Below are 23,567 nucleotides of genomic sequence, written 5' to 3'. Positions count from 1 at the left end.
CTTTATTCTAACCAAAGCTACGAGAAACCATTTCTCATCATCGGTATAAATCATGCCGTCTATGATACAGTGAGCTGTGCAGTGATGCATCTAAAACTGTCCACAAGGAGGACCTGCGGCTTTGAGATTTCATTTAACATTATAACTATAACCAGAGCCGTTACGGCTCTGACTACAGCGTTTCACATCTACAACGTAACAAATAGAGGAACTACAGGAAGCCATGTTAGATGCTTGTTCAGCTCACGTTTATTTACATGTTCGCTCTGGTTTAATCATTTCAGACACGCCGACTAACTGCAACAGGCGGCTCACAGATATATTTAGGATACGTCAGAAACCATAGTTTAACGGCTCATTACGACGTTAGCGCTCCTCCATTGATAAATACGGCATTAGAAATGCAATTAGCTCAAATTGGCTGATAATATCGGCCGGCCGATGAATTGGTCGTGCTCTATTATTTATTAAAGCTTTGTGTGTTCTCTGATGATTTGAGTTACAAATTGTGCGCGGATAAGCTTTCTTAAATGTTTGAAGTGTTTAAGCAGATTTTACAAAATATAAAATGTGTTGCATGCAGCACAGATATCATGCTCTAATAGTCACAGATTTTAAAGGCAAAATGCTAATATTTATATTTGCAGTAGTAAAAGAAAATATTTAAAATCACTGTCTCTCTAATCAGTAACAACAGTAGCCTGAGAAATAGAGCATGTAGTTTTTGAGTAAGGACCTTTAAATTCATGACAGCCTTAAAAATCTAAGTAGTGATATCAAAATATCGCTCAGAATATAACCTTAAGCAAGTCATCAAGAAATCAGCAAAAATGTTTAAAATAAAATATTAAAATAACATAGAAACAAATATTCAGTGACGGTACCTTGGCCAACTCCTGTTTAATTACTCAAAGACAATACTGTATCTATGAATATTAATATGTTGTTTCTGTATGTACATGTCATGTGTCATATCATCATAATTACAGTGTATTACGTTTTGGGGATTTTTGTTTGGTTGGTGGCTGAGCAATCAAAGACAATCTTCTGTTGTCATCCATAAATGGGTAAAATAAAGTCATAAGGAAGTCAAGAAGGAAGTTCCTCAACACTCCCCAACACAGCCGTTCCTCAGCCTATATAACAACTGACTCCAGCACAGAAACACAAATCTCATTCAACGAGGAAGCATGAGGTCTTGCAGTCTGTGCATCGTGCTAAGTTTGGCAGTAGCAGTTTACTGCGGGCCAGTATCACAAGTTGCTGTGCAAGATGAACGTTTTGCAGAGGTAAGTGTTTGCTTTGTCTTCTCATGCATTTAAGATGTGTTCAAGATGCGCTTTTTGGAAACTTATTTATTATTCCACAAACCATAAACACCATAACTGACTACAAGGTATTATAATCTCATCTTCTTTTGCAGAGCTACCTGAAGAAATTCTTCAACCTAAAGGAGGAGACAGGTCCAACTGTCAGACAGCTAATCAGCCCAGTGAGCAATAAGCTTAGAGAGATGCAGCGATTCTTTGGTCTCAAGGTCACTGGGAGGCTGGATGCTGATACCTTAGAGATGATGAAGAAGCCCCGCTGTGGCGTTCCAGATGTCAACATTGCCAGGTTCTCCACTTTTGGAGAAAACCTCAAGTGGACTAAGAACAGCCTTACCTACAGGTGAATGATCTGAAGAGAGAAAGTGTGTGAAACAGTAATTGTAGGAAGTCTATCAAATAATGTTCTTGACTATTTTTCTGTCCTACAGGATAGAGAACTACACACCTGACATGCCAGTGTCAGAGGTCGATGACTCCATAGAGAAGGCACTGCAGGTTTGGGCCAAAGTCACTCCTCTGATATTCACAAGAATCTACAGTGGCACGCGGACATCATGATCTCCTTTGGCCGCCAGGGTGAGTACAAAATAACTTTTCCTGTGTCTTGAATCTCATTGGAAAGCTAATTTCAGTCATTCAAATTAGGTTTACTGGCATTAATGTGTAACAACAATATTGCCAAAGCAACATACAAACTACATAAGATCAATCATCCCCATACATTTCATTAAACAAGTAATTAAAGCGTATGTGTGTTTGTGTTAGAAAAACGTAAATATATAAAAATTAAAGAAAAGTGTGTTGTGTGTGTTAAAAAAATAAAATATATTAAAAATAAAATAAACAAATAAAACAGTAAGCGTATGTGTGATATATATTAAACATAATAAAAATAAATAGATAATACCGTAAACACGTGTGTGTGTGCGTGTGTGTGTGTGTGTGTGTGTGTGTGTGTGTGTGTGTGTGTGTGATAGACAAAAACATTTTTTAAATAATAATTTATAAAAGAAATCAGTATCAAATGTAAAAACAAAACAATTACTAAAATATCAAGCAATCAAAATAATAATAATTTGTACAATTATTACTATTTGTCCTCACTTCATGGCATGAGGAGACATTTTGCAGCAATTATTTCACATTTGGGCATTTCTCCCACTAAATAGAGGAGTTTCTGTGTGTCTGATATGAAGTCGAATTCGGGGTATATTTGGGAAATGTTTGCAAAGTTTTTTTTGTTTTATATTTAGGACATGAGGTTAGAAAGTGCAGCTCTGTCTCTTCCTGTCCTGTGTCACACTGGGAGCAGAGTCTCTCCTCTTGTGGAAGCCATGTGTCTGTGGCGACCCTTTTCTATGGCCAGACTGTGTTCACTCAGTCTGGATGTTGTCAATATCTTTCTTAGTTTAGGACATTTTATTGTGCTCCGGTACTTTGCCAATTAACCATAGCAAGACGTTATCTGAAAACCCAGTTCGGATGTGCTGTTTAATACATGAATTTGGTTAATAGCTTGTATCTGTAGTGTATTTGGTTTGCAAAGCTTGACGTGAATATGTTCTTGCTAACAGACCATGGTGATCGTTACCCCTTTGATGGTCCTGATGGCACTCTTGCCCATGCCTTCGCCCCAGGACCTGGAATTGGAGGAGATGCTCATTTTGATGAAGATGAAACGTTCACTTTCCGTTCAAACAATGGTGAGTTTGCTATTTATGCTCTGCGTGGGACATTGGTGGAAAGTAACTGCGTACATTTACTCCACTGTTCTTGATTTCCATTTTGTCCTACTTACATTTATTCATTTAGCTGACGCTTTTATCCAAAGCAACTTACAATTCAGCCTCTGGAGCAACTGGGGGTTAAGTGTCTTTCTCAGGGACACAATGGTGTATGGGTCACAGTGGGGAATTGAACCCAGGTCTCTCACACCAAAGGCATAGTCTTATCCATTGCACCATCGCCACCACTATACTTTAGAAATTACATTTTATTTTACTAATTTTTTTTTTTTTTTTTTTTTTAGTTGTAACCATAGTCGCAGCTTGAAGTAAAATTTTTATTGAATTGGTTCTGAACCTTTCTGGCTTTACATGTGTTGCTGGGTTTCATGTTTCAGATGTGAGTTGTTGGCAATTATACCAAAGAGACATTTACCCCTAAACTTCTGATTTGGTTTCATTTAAATAACTGTTTAAATGATCTATACTATAAATATATTTCAGAAAAAAATCAAAGATCAGAGTAGAGTCCATAAATTATTACAAATTTGTGTAGCAGAACTTTGTTCTTTCTTTGGTCCTCTCCCATTCATCGTATCATGATAAATCATCAGATTAATCTTGTGACCATTAGTAGGGGGCTGACCCCTAGATTAGGAAACACTGGACTAAACTGCCTGTATAACTGTACAAATTAGTAGGAATTGAATCTAGAAATTAAAAGTTTTAAAACCTAGTCAACAGTCAAATAACACTTCCATTCATCAGTATTAACAATCTATTATTGATGTATTCAATAACATCAGTCACAGTTGATATCTTTCTGCTGAAATAGTGATTTTCATAGTCTAGTTTTACTTTCCACCACTGGCATGGGAGGAAATGTTTAAAAATAACTCCATTGTGTGTATTTTGACATGAAATGTAATCTAGAACAACTCTACCTGTACCGTTTCTGCTGTAGGCTACATCCTCTTTGTGGTGGCTGCCCATGAGTTTGGCCACTCCCTGGGCTTGTCTCACTCTATGATCCTGGTGCTCTCATGTACCCAATGTACTCACACAGAAACCCTGACACATTTGTTCTGCCCCAGGATGATGTCAACGGCATTCAGTCTCTCTATGGTCAGTACTAGCTAGCTGGATCATCCATGCCTGTTTATATAAATTTGTTGCAATGAGATGCTAACTTTATTTAACCTCCAGGTCAAAACCCTGACAAGGATCCTGTTAAGCCTGAACCTGAGCCCCCCACCACCCCTGATGCCTGTGATCCAACCATGGTCTTGGACGCTGTCACCACCCTGCGAGGAGAGATGCTCTTCTTCAAAGACAGGTATCAGACATACTGTATGATAGAATTCTAATGTTAATAATCCAAATTCTGATTAGCATTATGATTTCTCAAAATAAATGCCTGGCTTATGTACAAAATATTCTTGTGTGTACTTAGTTTCTTCTGGCGTAGTACAACAACAGAGCAAATTCCCATCAAAAACGTCTGGCCCAGTGCCCCCGTCAACATTGATGCTGCTTATGAAAGCCGACAATCAGACAGCGTCTTACTCTTCAAAGGTACTGTACTTGTTCTCTGTATCTACCTAAAGGTCCTGTTCTGACTACATTATTTACTTTTACATGTACATACTAAACAGTAATTTCTTTTCATCTCTACACAGATCAGAAAGTGTGGGCTTTCAGTGGCTATGATCCTGTACCTGGCTATCCTAAAAGTCTTACCAGTTTTGGACTGCCAGAAAATGTGAGGAAAATCGATGCAGCACTCTATGATGAGGAATCTGGCAAGACTCTGTTCTTTGTAGGTAACAATTACTACAGGTGTGTTCAAAGTATAAATTTCTGATTTCAGTATGAGCTGCTCTTTACATTTCACCCTTCTTGAATGTATCTAATTACTGTCTGTTTCTTCAGTTATGATGAGGCCAAAAGGACTATGGACCAGGGATTCCCCAAGCGTGTGGATCAGACCTTCCCTGGCCTGACCATCAAGGTGACTGCAGCTTTCCAGGACAGAGGTGAGTAGCTTTAAAAGTTGATCTGAGTTTTCTAAGTCAAGTCTGATATGAGATATTCAGCCTTCTGACAAATGGATGAATGCTGAGAGTTACATGATGGTTATTACTCTAATGTCCATTGAACATGAAGCTACAACCAGGAGACATTTAGCTTAGCTTGGCATAAAACAGCCTTGAAATACAAGGAAACAGCTAGCCTGGCTCCATTAAAAGGTAACAAAACCACACCGGCTGGAAAGATCACGAATTATATCACTTTACGTTATGTTTAATCAGTGATAAAACCGAAGTGTAAAAAGAGCTAACTGCCTCCTGGCTCCAGCTTCGTATTTAGCATCATCTAACCTGGCATTCATTAAATATGTGTATTTACCAAAATGGTGAACCTTCCATTTAGCTAGCCATAGAAACTAACATTGAGCCTCTGTTCTGCAGGTTTTGCTTACATCTACAGTGGACCCTACATGTTTGAGTACCACCTGAGGACGAGGACGTTCTACCGTGTGCTGACGAACAGCTACTTCTTGCCCTGCAGTAACTTCTAGGCCAGTTTATTAGCTAGTTTGTTTATGTAGCCACCCTGAATGAATGTACACTAACAGTACATATTACATATTCATATTATTCAAAATGTTACATTTTAAACAGCATTTGAAGATTAATAAAATGTGAGAGGTCCCATAAACCAACTCTAAACACATAATAAACATTATGACAGGTTTGGGCTGGCCAAAACTAACAATAGAAAGGGAAGCAATCAGCTCACAAAGGGCAACAGGATCTGGAGTCTTCCCTCTACCCTAAACCAACCTTAAACTAAAACCAAGCAAACTGAAATAAAGCCATTGAAACAGGACTACCAGTCCCATAGGTGACGCTGGGGACATGTCCCCAACACTTTTTGAATTGGCTGATTTTGTCCCCACTACTTTTGTTAAAAACATTCTGCAATATAGCTTGCAGTTAAATAACAAAAGTGGAGGGAAGACATCATGCCTAAAATACATAAATCATGCCTACATATGTGCTGCCTCATCAGGGATGATATTACATGAGAAAAGTTGACCTACAGGAGAAACAGATCTGAAAACAACACAGAATGCCTGAGAGCTGCACTGACTTAGATTCTATTATATTTATATTTTGAAATGTAATGTGCTACCTGAATTTTGTGTTTCCTTTTACATAAATAAAAACATTTCCAACAAAGTGTGTCTTCACAGCTGTTATCTGAGCCCCTTTGTTCCCAGCACTTTTCAACACAAAGACAAAAACGCCCTTGACCAGACCCATCAGCAAACAAAAAATACAAACAAAATAAAACAAGATTCTTCATCACACAGGTCACAATGACCAACTGCTGCTGCCAAGGCTGGAAAGTGAACAAAAGAGACAGAGCAATGAGACATCATGAGTCACAATCATATGCACATCTTAACCAGCAGGGGGGAACATGTAACATCTGCACTTTGCAACATTGATGCTGTGTATGAAACTTTTCAGTCAACCTGGAATTCAGACATTTAAGAAGTTAAATCGGAGTTGCTTTTACTGTTCGGTACAGATTACGCCTCCGATTAGTGGTGAAACATCTGGAGGACATTTTTCAAGTCCACTTGCATCTGAATTCTTACTACTGGTAATATTGAGTTCTTTACATTCATAATCTAATATTATAGATGACCTGGAAAGCTTTGCACTTCATCACTAAATACATCAAACTATAAAGAAATTCACCATTTGATATAATAAAGATCAGTAAAGATCTCATAGTGTCTTAGATAATTACAATTAATGGCAAAAACAAACCTTTGTCATGGCTCTCAGTGTCCTCCATCCTGGATGTATGATTTTATCCACGCATGCAAAACTGTGCCACAATTTAAACAATCTGGCACCATCAATTTACCAAATGTTTTTTTCAGTGAGACAATTTAATGGTTTCATTTTGTGAGTGAATTTCAATGTCTCGAGAGTGCACTGCTTTGCCATTATTGAAGTTCTTGCTTATGGTAAAGCAGAAAAAAATGCTTTCTCAACCAGTCTGATGCCGTTTTGGGTGACAAATAATACAGATACAGTAGTGCCCGTCATTCAAAGATGGGTCTATTTGTCTTCTAATCAACAGAGAGCACATTTATAGTGAGTGATTCATTTTCATTCAATTCAGTCTCAAATACTTTCAGACTGAATTGTTCCTGGCAATAATATTGATCTAAAAATTATGATATAACCACTGTTGTCCGTCAGCATCTAGTCAATGTATTTGTTACCCAGTTAACAGGTCTTGTTGTCTACTATGATGAGTGTTGACAGAATACGTCTTCCCACTCAAATGCCGCAAAGTGGTTTGGTCCACTGACTACGTTTTTTTAAACCCTCAGCTACATTATTTATTAAACAACAGGGAGGCAGAAAACACAGAAGGAGAACAGGGAGGTTGTCAGTTAATGTAGTCAGTGTGGATGTTAAAGTAAATACTAACTTCCCAGTCCAGAAGAGGGGGAAGAAAAAGACAAAAAATGAGACTAAACTCTTTCTAGTTTTGTAGTTTAAGGCGTCCACTCAAAGAGAAACTTAATTTATTTTCTACAAGCCCCAAAAAGTTTGCGCAGAGCTCTAGGGTCAGCAACTCCAATAAAGAAATAGACAGAGAGGACCCAACCCTTTTCTCAAACAATCATTGGCTATCAGAACTTGATCACCACAATGATTGGTTTTTCCATTACTTTTCCTTTTATGGGTAGATATGGTCCTTCTATCCAGTAGTTGGAACACCTTTTTGCCGCAGTTCACAAATGTTTCTCTAAATATCCTAATAAACATCATGCAGGTCTCTATAACTGATGTTAGTATAATTTAAATGTTCAACACACAAAAGGCCAAATATAGTAGGCCACACTTCTCAAACAAAATAAAAGGAACATCCCTTCTCTTACATAATCTTAAATGCATGCACAAATAAAAAAAAACGAAAACAAACTAATTAATGCATCACTCTGAATGCAGAATTGTAATGAGACCAGGGGTTCCATTACCTGAAATAGTCAAGTAAGTATTAAGGTGGGGATAACTGATAAAGCAGGAGCCATACACATTGTTATTTTGATTGTTTATTTAATTTGTGAATCATTTGATAGCTGTCTTTGTGAGTGGTTCCACAGGGGGGGGGGGGGGTCTGGCCATCCTGCCTGTGTGGAAAGAAACCTCAATCAGGGATAGTCAAGGTTCACAATATAGTATTGACTGCTTTTACTCTATTTCAGTTAGTTGTTAAATTAGTTTAAACAAGAAGATGAACAATGTAAGTACTCACCTCTTCCTGGTTGTGTCTTCAGCAGGGGGCGGAGGCAAAGGAGTGTTGTAGGCCCAAGCACCTGCTTAAGAGCTGCAGGAGCAAACCATGAAGCTGAGAGGGGGGGAGTAAAGCCATCAATAATGCTGATTTATGTGATTATTTTGAGTATGCTTATTGATTTACTGATAGAAATTTGTATTTATGTAAATATTCATTCTTTGGGCTCTATTTTTCTGTGGTGTTGGGTTTTTGGGTAAATTATTTATTATTCTAAATGATGGTGGTCCCACCTGAGTAGTTTTACCCACTTAATTACCTGCAGGAGGGAGTGTATAAAAGGCAGCAAGTTACCCCCAGTGGGGTTTTTTTCGTTGCTTGTTGGTGTCAGTGTCTCCTCTTGTTGGTATGGAAGACAATAAATGCCACGTTTGTGCTTGCATTTTACCTCTGTCTCATGTCTCTCTCTGAAAAATGTAAAGCCACCGCCAGGCCATCGGACAAGTGGTGTCAGAAGTGTGGGCTTGGAAGAGCAGAGACAAGGCTAGGATGACAAGAGGTGGAAAAAAGAAACATTTAGATGAAATGGGAGATGATGAAGCAGGTGCTGCAGTGGACACAGGGCTTAAAAAAGGAGGCAGCCCGGAGGATAAACTGGATGAACTTGCAGGTCTGGTCAAATCATTAATACAGTCTCAAGCAGCAAGAGATCAGCAATGGAGAAGTATGCAACACCAGTTTCGGCAGATCCAACTCCAGGTGAATGAAATGAGAGATGAGCAACAGCAGGACCAAGACAACTTTGGAATGGATAATGACAGACAAAGTGACAGGGGTGAACCGGACGAGGGGCCTAGTATGGTGAGTCAACAGGCGGGGGTTTTGCCCAGGCGGGAACCATTAACACACAGAGATCCCAAATTGCTCCCGCTGACTTCAGAGGATGACATTGAAAACTTTCTGACTACGTTTGAGAGGATGGCTCAAGTTTGCCGTTGGCCCAGAGAGGAATGGGCTGTTCGACTGGTTCCTCTGCTCACAGGTAAAGCACGTAGTGCTTATGTGTTCATGGACATTGCTGATTCTGAAGTGTATGACAAGGTTAAAGATGCCATTCTTGTCAAGTATGAGATAACCGCTGACACCTATCGTAGAAGGTTTCGATCCCTGGACATTCATCAGAATGAGACTCCAAGAGAACTATATGTCCGCCTTAAAGATTTGTTTCACAAGTGGGTGAAACCAGAGAAATCCACTGTGAAGGACATTTCTGAACTGATTATCCTGGAGCAGTTTCTGAGGATGGTGAATCCGGATTTGGAGGTGTGGATACGGGAACGAGCTCCTAAGTCTGCAGAGGAGGCCGCAAGCCTAGCAGAAGTCTTCATGTCTGCCAGAACGGGGACCAGAAGAACCACCTTTGGTCGGGACGGTTTCTTGACTAGTCGAAGTAAGTCTGATGGGGGTGAAAGGGGTGGTGGTATAACTCAGAGTAAGCCCTCCCTTTTGTGTTCAGTTCCCAGGCCCACTTTCTCAGCCTCGGTGCATGAGCCAGTACGAACAGCACCTGTGCTAGTAAATGGTCAGCGTGAGGTAGCTCTCTTAGACACAGGAAGCTTTCAGTCTGTGGTTCTGTCTAGTTTAGTGCCGAGGGAGTTATGGAGTGATGCTAGGGCCAAGATAAGCTGTGTGCATGGCGATGAGAAAGATTATCCCATGGCTGAGGTTTATTTGACTGTAGGTGGCCAGACATTTCTCTTGCCAGTGGCCTTAGCACCCAAACTACCCTATGCTGTCATTCTTGGCCTAGATGTTCCCACACTGCTAGATTTAGTACACAACGGAGAAGCTAAAAAACTGAACTTTGCAAATGATCTACAGGAGGCTGAGTCACCAGAAGTCGACTCATTCGGTCAGGCAAGTGACCGGCAGGCAAACCTAGGGCCTTTACTTCCAGTTTGTAATTTGGTGACTACTAGAGCTCAAAAGGCCAGGAACCCCCTTAAAGAGCTGCCATTTTTTGATGTGGAATTGGAGGCAGGCTCAGTTAAACCAACAAAGTCCAGAGCTCAGAGGAGAAGGGATAAGTTTTTGGGTTCAACCAGGCCAGAAGTTGAACAGCACATGAAGCCCGCTCAGTTTCTGGAGTTTGATGTGCCCTACGATATATCAGCACTGCAGCAGACTGAACCGACCTAGCCCTGGTTTGATAAAGTCTCAGAGGTTGAAGGGAAGAAGCAGGGAAGAACAGATGTTCTTGCAGAAGCAACCTATGCTGTGAGAGATGGTATTCTTTATCAGTGCAAAGGCAAGACTGAGGCCATTGCTTTGCCACAGGCTTTTAGGCAGAAAGTCATGGAACTTGGTCATTCAATCCCCTGGGCAGGCCACTTAGCGTTTTAAAAGTCTCTAAATAGAATCGCTAGGCGATTTGTGTGGCCAGGCATGGACACTCAAGTACAGCAGTTTTGTGCATCATGTCAGACATGTCAGTTGACCTCAAACAAAGTAGTGGCTCGTGCCCAGCTTCAGCCATTGCCTATAATAGACACACCATTTGAAAGAATAGGTATGGATATAGTGGGCCCTCTTGAGAGAAGTTCCTCTGGTAATCGTTACATTTTGGTAATTTGTGACTATGCCACGCACTATCCAGAAGCTTTTCCCCTCAGATCAATTAAAGCCAGACATGTTGCCAATTGTCTACTGCAGTTATTTTCTAGAGTAGGCATAGCCAAAGAAGTCCATCTGACTGTGGGACTAATTTCTTGTCAAAACTACTGCGGGAGGTGTATCAGTTGTTAGGGATTAAAGGCATTAAAACCACCCCATACCACCCCCAGTCAGATGGACTTGTGGAACGTTTCAACCAAACACTCAAGAACATGCTACGGAAGTTCATCTCAGAGACAGGTGCAGATTGGGACCAGTGGCTTCCATATTTACTGTTTGCCTACCGTGAGGTGCCACAGGCTTCAACTGGCTTCTCACCATTCGAACTATTGTATGGTCGCCAAGTGAGGGGGCCGCTGGATCTGCTGAAAGAACTCTGGGAGAATCCAGCCGCAACTGGAGAGAATGTGGCTGCGTATGTGGTGAAAATGAGAGAGAGACTTGAACAAATGACTGTACTGGCACAGGAGAACATGAGGACTGCACAAAATAATCAGAAGACCTGGTACGATAAAAAGGAAAGGGAAAGGGTCTTTGAACCAGGACAGCAAGTGTTGTTGTTGCTCCCTAATAGTGACAGTAAGCTACTGGCCAAGTGGCAGGGGCCGTACCAAGTCACAAAACGTCTGGGTAAGGTAACCTATGAACTGCACATGCCTGACAGGAAGAAGAAACATCAAACCTTTCATGTGAATCTGTTAAAAGAATTCCTGGTTCCACCACAGCAGCCAGTCCCGCAGCCTGCCCTGCAGTCAGTCAAGCAGCAGTTCCTTGTTCGTGTGGTTGAGGATGAAAAGAGAGAGAGCAATTCTTTCCCACGAACACAGAGCCGGGTTCAGTGGCGCTCTCCCATCTCCAGCATTCCCAGCAGGAAGATATAAGACCTCTCCTTGATCCAAAATTGTTTCAAGAAAAACCTGGTTTCACAACGCTGGTACAGCACAAAGTACACCTGAGAGAGAATGCTCCACCTCGCAGGAAGTTCTACAGAATTCCTGAACGTTTGGTGCCACAGCTCAAAAAGGAGATTGAGCTGATGTTGGAGCTAGGAATTATTGAAACATCAACGAGTGAATGGTGTAGTCCAATCGTGCTGGTTCCCAAAAAGGATGGATCTCTGAGGTTCTGTATTGACTTCAGGTATCTTAATGCCATCTTAAGTTTGACCCCTACCCAATGCCCCGCATTGATGAGCTTTTAGAAAGAGTGGGGAGAGGAAAATTTATCACCACTCTCGACTTAAGCAAAGGTTACTGGCAGCTGGCCCTAGCACCAGATGCGAAGGAACTGACAGCCTTCAAAACACCTTTTGGTGTGTTTCAGTTCAAGGTGATGCCTTTTGGTCTCCAGGGGGCACCAGCGACATTCCAGCGACTCATGGACCAGGTGCTGAAGGATGTGTCAGAGTTTGCCGCAGCATACCTGGACGATGTGGTGATCTTTAGCCAAACCTGGTAGGAGCATGTGGCTCACCTGCAGCATGTACTCAGCTAATCAAATCGGCTGGCCTCACCATTAATCCACACAAGTGTATGCTGGCACAGAGGCAGGTGGAGTACTTGGGCTATGTGGTGGGACATAGAGTGGTCAAGCCTCAGATGGGGAAAGTAGAGGCAATCCACGCATATCCTGTGCCCACAACTAAGAGGAAAGTGCGTGCTTTTGTGGGACTGGTGGGGTGGTACAGTAAATTTATTCCCCATTTTGCTGACAGAGCAGCAGCTCTTACTGACCTGACAAAGGCCTCTGCACCAAATAAGGTCAAATGGACTGAGGACTGTAACAGGGCCTTTAATGATCTCAAGGCAGCGATCACAAGTGACTCTGTTCTGCACAGTCCTGATTTCACACAGCCATTCACACTGCAGACAGATGCCTCTGGAGTGGGCATAGGGGCAGTGCTTCTGCAGGAGGTGGATGGAGAGACGCATCCAGTGGTTTTCCTCAGCCGGAAGCTTCAAGACAGGGAGACGAGGTACTCAACAGTGGAAAAAGAGTGTCTTGCCATGAAGTGGGCTGTAGAATCATTGCGATATTATCTCTTGGGCCGTCACTTTGTCCTGGAGACAGATCATCGTGCACTCCAGTGGCTACACCGGATGAAAGACTCAAACATGCGCATTGCAAGATGGTACCTCAGCTTGCAGCCCTATGACTTTACAGTGCAGTATCGGGCAGGGAAGTCTAACATGGTGGCTGATTGTCTCTCGCGTATGTATGAAGATTGATGTACTTTGGTCTTAGGAGAAGGGGGGAGGAATGTAATGGAGACCAGGGGTTCCATTACCTGAAATAATGCTGATTTATGTGATTATTTTGAGTATGCTTTATTGATTTACTGATAGAAATTTGTATTTATGTAAATATTCATTCAAATATCATGTCTCTCTCTGAAAAATGTAAAGCCACCGCCAGGCCATCGGACAAGAATACATTAAATCAGTTCATGTCAGCACTTATTCTTCTCTTCTCATTTCTTTGTCTTTAAAAAAAAGGAGAAATCACAAAATCAAGTCGCTTGTCCTACCTACCTATGGTTGGACACAGGGTGTGTTTTGTGTAAAAAAAATAAATATGAAAATGAAAATACTCCATTCACCCCAGATGCAAATCCAGGTTTTACATACATCTACAGTGGAACAAACATGTTTGAGTACAGCCTGTGCAGGGGAAACAACTACTTCTTGAGATGCAATGTTTAATACCTAGGTTGTTTTTATACAGACAATCTTATCTTAAAGAGCTCATAGCACCTTACTACCCCACCAGAGCACTGCGCTCCCAGAATGCAGGGTTACTTGTGGTTCCTAGAGTCTCCAAAAGTAGAATGGGAGCCAGAGCGTTCAGCTATCAAGCTCCTCTCCTGTGGAACTAGGTTCCAGTTTGGGTTCAGGAGGCAGACACCATCTCCACATTTAAGAGTAGGCTTAAGACTTTCCTCTTTGATAAAGCTTATAGTTAGGGCTGGCTCAGGTAGTCCTGAACCATCCCTTAGTTATGCTGCTATAGGCCTAGACTGCCGGGGGATTTCCTATGATGCACTGAGCTCCTCTCTCCTCTACTTTCTCTCCCTCTGTATGCAACCTCATCCCATTATTGCATGTTACTACACAACTTCTCCCCTTTCCGGTAGTCTTGTGCTTTCTCGTCCCTCTCCTCTCTCCTCCTATCACTTCCTGCAGGTGTTTCTGGCTCTGGAGCTGTGGAGTCTGGATCTGTGGTTGCGGGTCACCTGCTGCCCCTGTGTTCCTGCTCGACACCCTCTGCTGCAACGACTATTGTTGCTAGTCTTATTGTTATTATTGTTATTGTAGTCATTAACATTACGACTGTTACCATTAACACTACTATAAATATCTGTACCATTTTTCATGTAGTCTATAGCAACATCACCTTCACTGTTTGTACCTCTGTGTGTATATTGTGTAGGCGCTATATAAATAAAATTGAATTGAATTGAACTTTAAGTAGGATTCTTATCAACAGCTTCTATGATAAAGTATTTATTGCAGTGGCGGTCTGGCCATCTTGAATACCGGGACAAATCGCCGGCCAACCTCCAGGCTGATGGTACCTCTGTGTGTATATTGTGTAGGCTGCCTCCCTCCTCTCTCTCTCTCTCTCTCCTTACATCCCTCTCTTTTTCTCTCTCTCTCTCTCTCTCTCTCTCTCTCTCTCTCTCTCTCTCTCTCTCTCTCTCTCTCTCTCTCTCTCTCTCCTCTCTCTCTCTCTCTCTCTCTCTCTCTCTCTCTCCCCCTCCCTCCCCCTTCACCCCAACCGGTCGAGGCAGATGACCGCCCACCCTGAGCCATGGTTCTGCTCGAGGTTTCTGCCTCTTAAAAGGAAGTTTTTCCTTGCCTCTGTAGTGCTTGCTCTTGGTGGGAACTGTTGGGCTTCTGTAAATAACATCACAGAGTACGGTCTAGACCTGCTCTTTTATGAAAAGCGCTGTGAGATAACTGTTGTTGTGATTTGGCGCTATATAAATAAAATTGAATTGAATCTGAATGACAATGAAGGCACCAGGGTTAAATAAATAATTTATAATATTGTTTCACACACACGTATATACTGGATATATGCACTTCTGATGCATTTTTGTGATGTCAGGCATTGTTATTTTAACCATTTTATCTTATGTCACATTTGTTTAAGTTAACTGTGGAAATTTATTTTAACAGTTACATGTCAACCCAGATTTATACATCACTGTGACAAAACATTGTATAAATTTAAATTATACTGCTTGTGCATTTTCTCAACAAGACTAACATGCCTAACGAGGCAGAGAGACACTCAAGCTTTCTGCAAGCAGAAAGAAAAATATATTGAATACTGGAAAGAAACGACCAAAACACAAAGTAAATTACAATGTTATCTGACCCTAAAAAGAGAACTCACACTGGCAAATTACCTGAGTACAATAAAATGTCCCAAACTAAGAAAAATGTTGACAACATCCAGACTGAGTGAACACAGCCTGGCCATAGAAAAGTGTCGCCACAGACAGAGCTGGCTACCACAAGAGGAGAGACTCTACGAGGACAGGTAGAGACAGAACTGCACTTTCTAACCTCATGCCCTAAATATAAAACCTAAGACAAAAAAACATTTCCCAAATATACCCCGAATTCGAATTCATATCAGACACACAGAAACTCCCCTATTTAATGGGAGAAATGCCCAAATGTGAAATAATTGCTGCAAAATATGTCTCCTCATGCCATGAAGTGAGGACAACCAGTGGAACCTCAGACTGATAAATAATTGTACAGTGTGAAATTATTATTATTTTGATCATTTGATATTTTAGTAATTGTTTTGTTTTTACATTTGATACTTATTTCTTTTTTTTAAATTTATAATTTTTAATCAATTAATTATTTTTTAAATTTTATGTCTATTAATATACACACACACACACACACTTTACAGTTTCATTTATTTATTTTAATTTTATTTTTTTTATATATTTTTATTTAAAACATGCTTACCGTTTTATTTATTTATTTTATTTTTATTTTTAATATTTTTTTTATTTTTTTTTTAACACAAACACCATACACTTTGATTACTTTACGCTTTAATTACTTGTTTAATGAAATGTATGGGGTTGATTGTTGTACGTATGATGCTTTGGCAATATTGTTGTTACACATTCATGCCAATAATGCTAATTTGAATTGAATTGAATTGACACTCACAGGTGCAAAACACAAGACCATACATTAACTGGAACTCAAAGTATTTAGTGGACAAGCAAGCTGAGGAATACTGGGGGGACGGACACAAGCAGGCAGCTAACGAATATACTTACAACAAGGAACACAGACTGAAGCAAAGATAAAACAGAACTCCGATTAGACATGGGCAAAATAACACAAGAACACAGACCAGAAGTAAACACCAAGACATAAACTGAGACACAGAACTAGGAGCTATGACACAGGGCTCAATCTATAATACATGACAGACAGATACAAAGTGAGCTAAATAGAACCAGTTACTGAACAAGGGAATACACCAAGCTAAACAGAGAATACAGTACCAGGAACCGAACGTCAAAACAGGAAACATGGAAACAACTGACTAACAGAATGAAGTAGGGAACAGAGATGGAACCAACTGGCAAACAGGGCAACACAAAACACAGACATAAACTAGGTTACTGGACACAGGACAGAAACCAAAACCCAACATACTAAAAGACAGATACTGAACTGATCAAAATATACCCACAGAGAGCTAAACTTAAACCTTGTCGACAGGCAGAACGTGACAGGTTGAGGCCGATTTGTATAATGCATTAGAAGTATTTACTGTCGAGGAAATTGTACATTACTGGAAAGGGATTAAGTAATTGAGCAACAACCAACCGTTGTCTGTTAAGAATTTATTAATAAAAAGAGAATGACAGAGAAGTACTACAACATCATTTACACACAGGTTTCTATGTTTTGGGGAACAGAGATCCTCTCCCAACCTTGAATGAACATTCAAGGAGAGGAGATAAACAGCAAATAAGGAAAACACTAAAACATCTCACAGCTCTTATCTAATATATTTATATGGGAAAAAATAATTTTCTGCCATTACATTTACCAAATTAAAAAAATCTGAGCTAATCATGGCGCCAGATTAAATGTTAGGGTATCGGAAATGTTATGTCTGTATAACACCTTTCTAGTCTTTCCAACCACTTGAAGCGCTTTACATTAAATCACTTTCACACACATTCATACACAAGGTGCCAACTGCGTTCAGTGTCTTGCCCAAGGACGCTTCAACATGAAGAATGGAGGATCAAACAACGGACCTTCTGATAAGTGGATGACCCTCCACCCCCGGAGCCACAGCTGCCCAATCATAGCAATTCATGCAGAGCTGTACATGAAGGTCCATACCAAATTTAATGGCAATCCAATCAATAGTTGATGAAAGACATTCCACTCTGAACCTTATACATGAACCTCATGTCTGTGGAGCTAGAGGAAAAGTCAGGGGATCTGCAACTCATTATGCAAGGTCATCTGGGAACCATAAACTTCTATTCAAAATAGGATTAGGCTGGGGTTTTCCAGTTATCCTGGCTGAATTAAGCCATGATTTGGTTTCAAGAAAGCGGTAGCGCATAAGTTACCATGGCGATTTATTCTGTGCAGCTAGCCTGCTCCAGACCAGGCTAACAGTCAGGCTTAGTTAAGCCTGGTGCTTTATTTTAGTGGTCATGCCAATCAGAAACCAATGTGGTTTATTCCACGTTCTTATGTATGTGTTTTGCATATTTTTCATTAGCCTGCATTAAAATATCAGTTTGTGGTTATTAGGTTCATGAGGTTTCATTACTCTTAAAGGAGACTTTTTATACTTTTCCACATTTTATGACTTTTCTACAATGTTAATATGTTGGCTGAAATGAAGCCCTACATGAAGAGTCAGTATAATCATGCAAAGCTGCCACAGGATTCACAGAACTACAATATAGGTCTGGAAAAGCAGTTTAATAGGTCTCCTTTAACTGAAACTGTCATAATTATAATGTTATATTGTGCCTTAAAAGTGAGCACCGGACATTATATGTCACCCAAGAAATGTATGCCGAAATAGAAGGGCAGAGAAGTCTATTAGACTGCGACTCTGCCTCCTGGTCTCAACTCTGGGTTGTCATGGATTAGTCCACTAAAATAACTTGGCCAGATTTCTAGAAATGAGAGCTGCTCCATCCCAAGTGGGATGGATACCGTCTCTCCAAATCAGACCAGGTTTTCCCCAGAAAGTCTGCCAATGATCTACAAAGCCCACATCGTTTGCTGGACACCACCTCGACAACCAGCGGCGGAATGACGACATGCGGCTATACGTGTCATCACTGGTCAGATTTGGCAGGGGTCCAGTGAAAACTACGGTGTCCGACACTGTTTTTGCGTATGTACACACCGATTCAACCTTAATCTGGTACAGGCCATGGTTATCTCTCGCATCGACTATTGCAATGCCCTCCTAGCAGGTCTCCCACCTTGTGCGGTGAAACCCTTACAAATGGTTCAGAACGCAGCAGCGCGTCTGTTTTTTGATCAGCCCAAAAGGACTCATGTCACTCGATTACTCAGTGACCTCCACTGGCTCCCCATGGCCTCCAGAATCAAATTCAAGTCACTAATGCTTGAATACAGAGTGACTACTGGGTCTGCACCCATCTACCTAAACTCCATATTACAAACTTACGTTCCTTCTCGGCCGCTACGCTCCTCCAATGAACGCCGCCTGGCTCTGCCATCCCTTCACACAAAGCAATCCCAGTCCCAGCTATTCTCATCTGTGACACCACAATGGTGGAACAAGCTACCACACGCCATCAGAGCAGGGGCGTCCCTCTCTAACTTCAAGAAGCTCTTGAAAACTCATCTCTTCCGAGAACACTTCCTCTTATAACACCTCTAACTCCTAACCTCTAACATACACGTCCTGTGCTCTTCTTCTTCCCTACAATGATCTTGTATTGATTGCATTTTTTGTTTTGATTGCACTTTTTGTTAACTCTTACTTCCTTCCCTAGGTATCTACCCCATTGATGTGATATGTACTGTGAGCTCTTACTAGTCTTTATTGTCAGTTGTAGATCTGTAGTTGATGCTCTGTTGATGCTTGTATGTTGTTCCTCAAATGTAAGTCGCTTTGGATAAAAGCGTCTGGACGCTGGATGCTGATACCTTAGAGATGATGAAGAAGCCCCGCTGTGGCGTTCCAGACGGCATCGATGCCAGTTGCTCCACTTTTGGAGAAAACCTCAAGTGGACTAAGAACAGCCTCACCTACAGGTGAATGATCTGAAGAGAGAAAGTGGTGAAACAGTAATTGTAGGAAGTCTATCAAATAATGTTCTTGACTATTTTTCTGTCCTACAGGATAGAGAACTACACACCTGACATGCCAGTGTCAGAGGTCGATGACTCCATAGAGAAGGCACTGCAGGTTTGGGCCAAAGTCACTCCTCTGAGATTCACAAGAATCTACAGTGGCACTGCTGACATCATGATCTCCTTTGGCCGCCTACGTGAGTACAAATAACTTTTCTTGTCTTTCCCAGTTATAAACTGTGATGTCCCATAAAGTATCTTAGCTTTAACTACATATGTTTTCTGTGTCTTGAATCACATTGGAAAGCTGATCATCTGTAGCAGTAAGATGCTGTCTTACTAAAACCCAGTTCTGAGTTCTCTAGATCTATTTTGTTTGCAAAGCTTGACGTGAATTTGTTCTTGCTAACAGAGCATGGTGATTATTACCCCTTTGATGGTCCTGGACGCACTCTTGCCCATGCCTTCGGCCCAGGGCCTGGAATTGGAGGAGATGCTCATTTTGATGAAGATGAGAGGTTCACTTTCCGCTCCAACAATAGTGAGTTTGTTATTTATGCTCTGCGTGGGACAGTGGTGGAAAGTAACTTTGGACATTTACTGGAGTGTTCTTGATGTAGTAGTTTTCCGCTGCTAAATTTGTTTGTAGTTGTAACTATAGTTGTACAACAACTCTTGTTGTTAAGAGTAACTTCTCAGATTTAGATTTTATATTAAAAATATGATAGGCTTACAATTATTCAAAAATGCTAGGGCTTCTTGTCATGTTTCAGAAGTGTGTGAGTTGTTGAAAGTTTCACCAAAGAAACATTTCCCCCCTAAACGTTTGATGTGGTTTCATTTAAATTAATTTCGTTTAAATTTATATACTATAACTATATTTCAGAAAAAGATCAGAGAAGAGTCCAAGAGATGAATACATCTTTGTGAATCAGCTTAATATGATAAAGCATCAGATCAGATGGTTGGAAACCATTGGACTAAACTATATAACTGTAATTAGTAGTAGTTGAATCTAGTAGTTAAAAGCAGTAAAAACTAGCTCCCCCTCAAACAGAGACAAGAATAAAATGCTGTTTACACATTTATGCTAAATCTAATAATGTTATAAATAATAATATCCATCACAGGTGACGTTTTTCTGCTGATGTAGTGCTTTTATTATTAATTCAGTATATTTACGTAATACAGGACTTCTATTTGTACTGGAGTTTTTCTTAACTGTGGTTTTGGTACTTTGACTCTGTGTCCTTCTTCCTACACTGCCATGTGAGAACATTTTAAAGACAAAACTCCATTGTGTGTATTTTGACATGAAAAATTGGTCTTCATCCAGAACAATTCTACCTGTACCTGTTTCTGCTGTAGGCTACGTCCCCTTCATGGTGGCTGCCCATGAGTTTGGCCACTCCACATGAAGTATGTTCTCAACAAACATGCCTCGCTTATGAACTAATTGTTTTGTGTGTTTTCAGCTTCTTCTGGCGTAGCTACTCCAAGAGTGTGACACCACAGCAAGTCTCATAACAAACTTCTGGCCCAACGCCCCCATCAACATCGACGCTGCTTATGAAAGCCGACAATCAGACAGTGTCTTATTCTTTAAAGGTACTGTACTTGTATCTACCTGAAGCTCCTAATCTGACACTATTTTCAAGACTACATTATTTACCTTTACATGCACATATTAAAAAGTATTTCCTTTATATCTATACAGATCAGAGAGTGTGGGCTTTCAGTGGCTCTGATCCTGTATCTGGCTATCCTAAAAGTCTTAGCAGTTTTGGTCTGCCCGCAACTGTGAAGAAAATCGATGCAGTGCTCTATGATGAAGCATCTGGCAAGACTCAGAATGAGCTGTTCTTTACCTTTCCCCTTCTTGAATGTATCTAATTACTGTCTGTGTTTCTTCAGTTATGATGAGGTCAAAAGGACTATGGACCAGGGATTCCCCAAGCAGTTGGATCAGACCTTCCCTGGCCTGACCAGTAAGGTGACTGCAGCTTTCCAGGACAGAGGTGAGTCAAGTCAAGTCTACTAACATGAGATATTCAGTTTTCTAACAAATGGATGAATGCTGAGAGTTACATCAATAGAGATCAATACTACTCTTATGACCATTTAACATGAAGCTGCAGTAGGAGACCCTTGGCTTAGCATAAAACAGATTGGAAACAGCTAGCAGTTATCCTGACTCTATCCAAAGTTAACAAATTTGGCGAAACTGTAAAGATCACTAATTATCACGTTACGTTTCACATGTTTAATCAGTGCAGTGTAAAAACGAGCACTGGACTCTTTCTTGGCTGGGTGCAATAACTTCTTGGAGCCTCAGCTGGTTTCTTGGATAAGTGCAGATAGTTTGATAATTACTGAGATTTAAAAGTGTTAGTAGACAGATTTTCTTACCATTTGGCAGAGTTAGGCTAACTTTTTCCCCTGCTGACCTGCCTTAGAAGTCCAGTGTGTAACATTTAGGGGGAACTATTGACAGAAATGCAACATAATATCCATAACTATGTTTCCAGTGGTGTATGAAGACCTTATACAATGAACTGTTATGTTTTTATTACCTTAGACGAGTCATTTCTAGCTACATACATCGTGGGTCCCCTTACAAGGAGGTCGCCATGTTGAGCCACCATGTTTTTACAGTAGCCAAAACGACCAAACTGCTCTATAGAGCAGGGGTATTCAATTAGATTTCTAGAGGTCTAGTTAGAGAAAATTTCCTGAAGCAAAGGTCCGGAACATCAAAACGACGAACTTGCGTTATCATTCAGTACTAAAACCTATAGTTGTATCAACACATGTTTTTAGTCAACAACGGACTGTCAATCAAATATATTTCAGTCAGATTTCACATCAAACTGGAGGGATAATAAATAATAACTATTCAAATAATAAATTCTAAATTTAAGTAAACTAAATTAAAGTGCCTAATTTTTAGAAAAAATTTAATAAAAAGTGTAGCTTGAAGTGATGAAGTGCATCTTAACCAATTTTATAATAAACACTCAACACATCATAACAAATGAACAGCTGTTGCCTCCTCTTCTCTTTCATTTCCTCTTACAGAGCTACCACTTTCCTACTTTCTGTTGTTCAGTGAGAAACGTGAGCTCCAGCTAGCATATTGGAGATCTATGAGATATTCTGGTTTTGAACTGCCCGTGGGAGGAATGTACATGTAAAAATCTGTACATTCTTGATTAAAAGTCATGTGAAATCTCTTTTATCTTTCGTCTCCTCAATTCGTGTGTGTTTCCAAACGTCTCTGGTGAATCTCGCGGACTCGACTCGCAAGCATCGGTATGCACAGACTTGATTGGCTGAGCAGCGTCACATGAGACGATTGGAGCACTGCGATTGGTCTGTGAGTTTCCTGGTCCTCTAAACCAGTACAGTAAATGCTAGAAAAGCTGCGCGGGTTAAAATAGAAACGCTCCGTCACGAGGTAGTAAGTCTCAATAATAAATGGGCTGTAGGTCGGCGGCCCAGAGAGGACGGCGGCTGGGACCGCGGTCCGCCTATTAGTGACCTCTGCTATAGAGCATGTTTCGTCACTATGTTCAATACTTACAAAGAAGAAGAAGTACACTGAAAAGAATCATAGACCATTTAATCATGTCAACTTACTTCTTCTTTTTAACTGAAATAGCTCTGACAAGTTTAGTATTTTGAACTCAACTGTATGAGTTTTAGAACGTTAAACTTGCATTAATTCATTGTGTTGACTATTTGACACTTTTACTTACGTAGTAAGTTATCAGTTGAAAAAAAAGGCGAGAGTATGAGGATTGCCTAGGTGCTGCGTCTTTTGAGTTTGAGAAAATATATACATAATCAACTAATTATTAGGGTTTATCAAGTACTCGGTTAAAACGAGTATCTGGTACAGATACTTTCTATGATATCATCAGAGTAAATGTGTCTTGAATTTAAAAAAATCAATTACTATTCTCTGAAGCTCAATTCTGAGGCTGTTCTGTAAATGGTTTTCTAATAAATATAGCAAGTTCTGATAGAAATTTCAGGCTTAAATAACTTCCAGTTAATAGTACACTTATAGATTAAGCCCCGCCAATTCTGAGTACAGATACAGAAGATTTGGTGTTCTTGCTCACCCCTGCTAATTATACACTGCAGTC

At 40.5% G+C, this 23,567-nt stretch overlaps 2 protein-coding genes across 2 annotated transcripts; both read left to right on the top strand.

Moving 5' to 3' along the window:
* The first annotated feature begins 1,180 nt into the window (after positions 1–1,180).
* LOC119885379 (collagenase 3-like) lies at positions 1,181–6,200 on the top strand. Its single transcript, XM_038695402.1, is given in 12 exon segments — positions 1,181–1,289; positions 1,424–1,671; positions 1,760–1,872; positions 1,875–1,907; positions 2,906–3,034; positions 4,020–4,079; positions 4,082–4,180; positions 4,262–4,391; positions 4,509–4,630; positions 4,735–4,894; positions 4,988–5,091; positions 5,527–6,200. Coding segments are annotated over 12 exon segments (1,407 nt in total). The 5' UTR covers positions 1,181–1,190; the 3' UTR covers positions 5,637–6,200.
* Positions 6,201–19,258: 13,058 nt separating this feature from the next.
* LOC119885380 (collagenase 3-like) lies at positions 19,259–21,434 on the top strand (the record flags this gene model as incomplete). The annotated part of the gene is given in 8 exon segments (XM_038695403.1): positions 19,259–19,377; positions 19,465–19,613; positions 19,829–19,957; positions 20,785–20,833; positions 20,892–20,932; positions 20,935–21,024; positions 21,134–21,275; positions 21,331–21,434. Coding segments are annotated over 8 exon segments (805 nt in total), but the record flags the coding sequence as incomplete, so codon positions are not given.
* Between the last annotated feature and the right edge of the window lie 2,133 nt (positions 21,435–23,567).

This window comes from Micropterus salmoides, unplaced genomic scaffold (assembly GCF_014851395.1).
Source record: "Micropterus salmoides isolate LMB-PRFRI ecotype aquatic unplaced genomic scaffold, ASM1485139v1 Ms_hic_scaffold_3989, whole genome shotgun sequence".
Taxonomy (NCBI): Eukaryota; Metazoa; Chordata; class Actinopteri; order Centrarchiformes; family Centrarchidae; genus Micropterus; species Micropterus salmoides.
This window is presented reverse-complemented; position numbering and strand designations above follow the sequence as displayed.